At 41.3% G+C, this 7,138-nt stretch overlaps 1 protein-coding gene across 5 annotated transcripts in view; it reads left to right on the plus strand.

Annotated features, from left to right (window-relative positions):
* The window catches only part of LOC140126502 (uncharacterized), a 60,101-nt gene extending 53,470 nt beyond the window's left edge, over nt 1–6,631 (plus strand). For 2 of the 5 annotated variants that reach the window (XM_072146028.1, XM_072146027.1), the window contains exons 14-18: nt 672–826; nt 1,846–2,029; nt 4,167–4,279; nt 4,785–4,878; nt 5,754–6,166. In XM_072146028.1, coding sequence (XP_072002129.1) covers nt 672–826; nt 1,846–2,029; nt 4,167–4,279; nt 4,785–4,878; nt 5,754–5,837 — 630 coding nt within the window. In that variant the 3' untranslated portion in view covers nt 5,838–6,166. Of the gene's footprint in view, nt 1–671; nt 827–1,845; nt 2,030–4,166; nt 4,280–4,784; nt 4,879–5,753 lie in introns of all 5 variants that reach the window. The other 3 variants (XM_072146029.1, XR_011854850.1, XM_072146030.1) reach the window with 3 other exon arrangements.
* The last annotated feature ends 507 nt before the right edge of the window (nt 6,632–7,138 follow it).

A 7,138-nucleotide genomic window follows, 5' to 3' on the forward strand; every position in this document is an offset into this window, starting at 1 on the left:
GCGCAACAGTTCCAGCAATTTGGACTGTGATCTCTTATGTCGGCATTGTAGGCAATGGAAACGGCTGCCAGAAGGCGGGGTTGCTTGAGAACTGTGGCAGAAATTCTGGTGGTCAAAAAACTGTGTCCCTCTCTCTACCCATACGTCATCCAGGACAGAGAGAGACACATTGATGCAGTGACTATGTAAGTTTATACTCATATAAAGCTGCAGGAGTAAATCTGATGGAATCATAGGAAGCTTCTAGTCCATGATAAAAAATAGAATTGCCTTACCACATAGTGGGGCAGATTTATCAAGCAGTCTGAAAGTCAGAATATTTCCAGTTGCCCATGGCAACCAATCACAGCTCAGCTTTCATTTCACCAGTGCTCATGAATATTTTAAAGGGGAGCTGTGATTGGTTGCCATGGGCAATTGGAAATATTCTGACTTTCAGACTGCTTGATAAATCTGCCCCAGTGTGTTCAGTAAAACCCCTCTCAATCAGGGTACAGTTTACTGAGGAAACATTTCTAATATAGCTTTATAACACAATATTATATTGCAGTGTGAATGTAGCAGACAGTAGACTGGGTGTAGGAAGCAGCTAAGATTTGAGAAGAGCTTGAATAAATAGTATTCTGTAAATGTTGTTATGTGCAGATGCCGTATCTTCCTTTTTCCAGTAGTTGAGTGGTGGATGGGACCGAAGACTATGTATATGGGATCTAGTCACCTTTACTCTCATTGAGACGTTTAATAGACCAGAGCTAGATCACTGGCATGAACAAAGAGACACAGCTTGTGATGGCGTCATAATGGATATATGCTATTGTCCTAAGAGGTAGGATAATAGAACATACTCCTGATTATATTATATGGACCGACAGTGACCCTTCTACCATCTAAACTGCATCCAAAATGTAAAATTCTCCCAAATTACAAGCCAAGAATTGTACCAAGAATGGTAAGCAATTGGGCACTTCTGGGAACAGGAAGTGCTCAATATACTGCAAAGAATAATTTTTCATTGGTAAGATATTTTGCAAGAAGCTTAATAAATTCCCACTGATGTATTACCTGCTTCTGTGAGGCCTCTTACTCATGTGTTGGGCAGCAGGTGGCAGATTGGGGCACATTTACTTACCTGTCTGACGAAGATCCCCGAAAGTGCATTGTAAGATAGTGCCCCCGATATCCTGCATATGTCTCCTCCCCGCTCAGGTCCGGCGGAGTTCACCTTCTACTTCCTGGTGCATGTGAGTGCATTGTCTTGCGACACAATTTGAAGGTTAAATCCCGCGCTCAATCCGAATCAGACGGATCGCCCAACCGCACGCCCCCCAATTTCTGTTGCATGAAAGCCCAAATCACCAAAGTCACAGCTACCCCAAAATCCAACCTTGTGGTAAACAATGCAGACCCCTGTTAAATACCTGCCACAGCCGGGCAAATCCTGAAAGTCAGACAAAAGTGCATGCGCGGCCCTAATTAAATAAGCCCCATTGTGAGTAACAGAGCGGTATCAGCAGAGAATGTTTTGTCTATGAACAACAATTACGGTTTTATCTTATACCATGTAGTAAAGACTGTAAGCTGTAAATAGAAAATGTCACAAAGAGAAAGAATCGTCAGAGCTTTAGTCCCTTACATTAGTAATCGCACCGAATGAAAGCCTATGCGCCATGAAAACAACTGTGCGGCACAGTACTAAGCAAGATGAAGATGAATAGTAACTGCTTGAGTTGTAGAAGCAGTATCTGGTGAACATTCAGGCACAAAAATAATGAAGGCTCTCACAAAATAATTAAGCCCATGTATGTATTAGAAAACTTTTTAAAGTATTTATCTTAAATATTCTAGGAGGGAGTTTGCCTATTCTTCCAGTGATGGAAATATTTACATCAGACGTTTTGGACCACAAAGTTCTGAGATGACTCTTGTAAATATTCTAAGAGGTCATGAGGCTGAAGTCACCTCGGTTGCTTGGCACAATCTGAAGGACAAGTGGCTCACAGGATCTGAAGATGGAACTATCAGAATATGGGTATAATTTACTAAAAAAATATAATGCTAATCTTTTCATTTGTGCAAAATATACTTGTCCACCTCTGCCATCACTTTATACATCACATTTTATACAATTATAGACAACACACAAAACCAATTAGAAGAAACTCAAATCTTTATATAAAATACATATAAATACTCCTTTTTAAGTGGTTTTAAATTCTTGTTTCGGTGTATATATACCGTATATACTCGAGTATAAGCCGACCCGAGTATAAGCCGAGGCCCCTAATTTTACCACAAAATACTGGGAAAACCTATTGACTCGAGTATAAGCCGAGGGTGGGAAATGCATTGGTCACAGCCGCCCCAGTGTATATAGCCTGCCAGCCCCTGCCCCAGTGTATATAGCCTGCCAGACCCTGCCCCAGTGTATATAGCCTGCCGCCGCTGCCGGACAGATCGCACAGAAGATATACAGGGGTCGCCGGAAAGGTGAGTTTAGATATATTTATTTTTTGGACTCGAGTATAAGCCGAGTTTGGGTTTTTCAGCACATTTTTTGTGCTGAAAAACTAGGCTTATACTTGAGTATATAAGGTATGTATCTGCATATGTATTTTCAATAAAGATAAAGAGTAAAAAGAGTTTTCATTCGGTTGTTTATTTGTGCAGGGTGGTCCCTGTCTCTACCATTTTATATAATTATCACATTTCAACTTTTTGAAGTGTTAGATATTTTATGCACAGCAGCACATTTCTTTTTACTTTCTATGCCTGATGAAAGCCCCAGATCGGGGCTGAAACGCGTCGCATTTTATTTAATTACGTTTGTATACTTTTATTTTATCGCCTACTTTTAAAGTAGAAATAAAAAAGAGATTCCTTCAAGCCCTGGAACTCTGTGTTTGCTGATTGCACCAAGCGCCTTCCTAAACGTCTCTTCGGGCTCTCTTCTCATTCCCCTTTTTACTTTCTATGTAAACTTTAACTTTCCTTTAATTTTTCCCAGCTTTGAAGGGCAATTCCCACAAAGAAAAGTTTCTTAAATATACTCAGGATAACAAAATAACACATTCTCTAATTCAAAGTTTTTAATAAAAATACAACATTTCACAGATATAATTCCAATCTGTCTCTATTAGTCCCGGTGTACACAATTTCAGTTGCCCTGGGACCCGACCATAAGTCTATCTTCTATGGTTGGGCATAGTAGATTCTTCTCATGAATAGCTTCTCCTCTCTACCTACAGCCCCTCCCCTCTATTACTAGACAAGCTCAGACACAGGCACTTCCTGCTGGCAAGCAGCATCGAAGACTAAGATAAACTAAGATAAGATAAGGGGAATTCTGTGTGTGTGTTATATAGATCAGATGTAGCAGTGCTGAAGTGTGTCATTGTGTGTTATATGCAACTCATGGATCTCATCATCTCTCATCTCTACTCTGTCTCATCTCTCCTTCTCTATGTGTTAGATACTAGTAGAATGTTCAGAAGCTAAATAAAAGTGTAGATAAACCCTGCACCCTCATGAAGTGTCTGCTTACAGAATCCCTGTGCACAATCTGGAATCTTACACTGACCGGCACTGAGTTATAGGATCTAAAACATAAATAAAACTGAGTAAACTTGTAAAGTAAGGGGGTTAAATTGTATCTTTTTTTGTAAACATTACTAGGAGATTTAAATTTGAGAACTTTCTTTCATTGGCAAACCCCTTTAATGGTCTACTGGAGAGCAGTGTGGTATAATAATTCATTGGGAGCGACGAACCTCCCTAAAATGCTGGCATGCGTGCAATCGCGGTAATTTAATTGCTGCTGAACGTGGCCGAACCCGAGTTTTAACAGGTCCACTCATAACTGGTGTGGAGAAAAGTGCTGTACTATACGTGTTGGCTCTACTAGAATTCCATTATGGACTGGGTCTACTACAAGAGCTGAAGGAGAAGAGGGAGGGCTACACATGTGCTTGGGCATGATAACTCAGGACATTTGTGGTAGGATGAACTCGCCCGCTTTGTTTGTAGTAAGTGGGTCCACAGCATACATACTGTACAAGTTAAGTGATACAAATACTTTGTACTTACGTTCTCTTCATTAACAGGAATGAAAGTTTCTCATGTACATATAGGCATCTATAGCTTATCTGTTACCACTATGTCTTCTGCAGAGTGAAGAGGGTGCACTGTGCGAGAGGATCCTGCACGCCAAGGGAGTGGTCATGTGTATTTGTATTGACCAAATCAATGGGTGCATTGCGGCAGGGGTACATGACTCTATAAGGTAAGATAATATTTCATCTTCCTTCTAACATTTTTTAGGTTTCCTATAAACATAGATGTTTTGGAAATGCATTTAAATAGCTAGTATACAATTTCAATACAGTTGATAATAACATTTGAAAACAGAGAACGGAGCTGTTATTCAGGATCTGGTTTAGGCTGCAGGCAGATATGTTATTTCATATGTAGGATATACTCATTTGTTTTGCCCATTAGTATTTCTAGCTCAGAGCAGTCTCAGGCTATGGGTACAGATGGGCAGTGAAATTATTTATTGCCCAGTAGACTGCTATGGGGTCAATTTATAAGCATCTAGAGTGGGTAAATACCGTGTCCTGTTGCTCTTCCTCAGGATCCAGACATTGTAACACACTACCACATCCACTGTGTCACGTTTTAATACCCAGAAAGAGACAGTAAAGTCTATATATAGTGTGTGCTCCATTATGTTTGTTATTTGGTTAGTTGTTATGACTTTTCTACTCATTTCTACTTTTCTACTACAGGGTTTATGACCCAGACACTCTTCATTTGGTCCAGTGTAATGAAGGACACAATGATCTAATCCGTGGTATAGTTCACATTCCAGAGATAAAGCAGGTACTGTTAAAAAAAAAACCATTCCTATGTTTAGCTAATTTAGAGGGAAATGAAAACAGAAAAAGCCATCCTTTCCCTCTGGTTTTTCTCTCCATAGCTTCATCTGACTATCTATGGTGCTACGGTCCCTTGTGATGTCACATTTACTCTGCATGTGACCACTGAACCAATCTTTACATTTCAGGATCAGGTCTGAAGGAACCATGTTGCTAAGAAGTTACATGCAGAATAAGTTCGACATCCATTGGGACCAGTGTCATTGGAGACAAAAACATGGATCATCCCTGAAGAGGAAATCTACCATTTGCTTTTATGCATTATGAACCAAACATTCCTTGAAAATGCGGTGACTACCCTGATGCAGAAACATATATTGTTTAATTTCTGAACTGAGTGGTTTTGCTGACAAAACTACTATAAAATTATAATAATGAGGCTGTGTTGCTCCTGTGGCCTCCCCAGCACTTCTCCTCTTACCCTAATTATGCATTGTTCCAGAGAATGCTGTATTCACTGTATTGTCCCTGACAGGCAGAAGTAATCATTCGCTGCACTGTGCCCCAGCTGCTGTGGGTCATCCAGCTCAGGTTGATTATTCCTGTCTGGACAGTTCAGGAAGCTCTGTGTAATGTGTTTATGTAGGCAGCCTGCATGCAACCCAGCTTTCCCAGGGCCCTGATGTTTATAATTGTTTTTTAAGCAAAACAACTTGGATCAGGGATTAAACAAGCTATGTTTCTGTATCAGTGTAGCTACTGCATTATCAAGGTATGTTTGGTCCACAATACATAAAAACAAATGGTAGCTTTCCTTTAAGCTACTAATGAAATAGAGAAAAATGAACAGTATGTTAATACTTCTCTCTGTCTTTTCAGTATGCTTCAGTTTCTTGGGACAGAACAGTGAGACTGTGGAAGGCTTACCAGAGGACAAACAATCCGAGCAGTAGTAAGGCTTAATCCTGGAGCAGGGTAGATTATTACTAGCCAGAGTGATAGCTGAGATGTATATAAGCCGTATAACAGAAAAGACAACAATTTGGTGAACTATGCCTGATGCTAGGGAAAACAAAGTGTCAGAAGATTATTGAATTAGGTTTATAGTTTCTGTGATTTTTGCTACTGTTTTAAATGCATAACGCCTGTGCTTCATGCACATTGTGTACAGGTACGAAATCAGATATATAAAATATAAACAAATGCATATTTTTCTATAGAAACACTGTTTTTTTATATCACTGTTCACAATTAATAAAAATGGAATGTGTTTGTTGTATAGCCTTGTTATTATTAATGTTGAAATGTAGTGCTTTAATTAGGGAAAGTTACTTTTAGCTGGGAGCGGTAGCTACAGGGAAAATGTAGTATTATATCAAGCTATTAGGCTATATTCACACAAACGTATGGGGGACGTATATACGGTTGATGTATATTCGGTGTGTATATGCCCCCGATTCATGGCAATGGTCGCACGTCGCCCTACGGGAGCGGTGTGGTGCTCACACATGCCGCGCCCCTATATCGCTATGTAGAGGGGCGGGGTGAGAAATGATGATCCCCTCCTCCTCTCCCCGGCGCAGATGTATGGCCGCCGTACTACGCGAGAGCTCCGGATGTGAGTCCTCTGTGCCTAACACATCTGTATAAGTATAAACACCCCATAAGGACCTCTGGGCGGTTAAGTTTCCCAAATCCAACTGACAAATTCTCTTTAAAAATTCCAAGATCTCACTGTTAGAAATCAGAGCGGCGCTGGTCATACGGAAGAGACATGAAATGTGTACAGAGATGTCTCCTATAAGTCAATGCGTTGTTATATACTATAAGTATTAACCCCTTCCCGCACCCTGACGTGATACTACGTCATAGGATGCGGGTCGTTCCCGCACCTTGACGTAGTATCACGTCATGGCGATCACCCGGGCTCAGAAGCTGAGCCCGGGCGATCGCCGCGGGATCCCGGCGGTACGCGGTAGCCGGGATCCCGCAGTAACAGCCAGGATCGCGACTATCGCGATCCCGGCTGTTTAACCCTATAGACGCCGCGGTCATTGTGACCGCAGCGTCTATAGTGAATCGCCGCGACGATCGGCACCCTCCTTGCATGGCACGGAGGTGCCGATCGTTGCCATGGCAACCCTGAAGCCCGATAAGGCCCCCAGGGTTGCCTTCACTAGAAGCCTGTTAGGATCGTGCTTACAGCACGATCCTAACAGTGCTGATATCAGCCTATGCAGAATGCATAGGCTGACTATGTAATA

This window comes from Engystomops pustulosus, chromosome 4 (genome assembly GCF_040894005.1).
Source record: "Engystomops pustulosus chromosome 4, aEngPut4.maternal, whole genome shotgun sequence".
Classification (NCBI taxonomy): domain Eukaryota; kingdom Metazoa; phylum Chordata; class Amphibia; order Anura; family Leptodactylidae; genus Engystomops; species Engystomops pustulosus.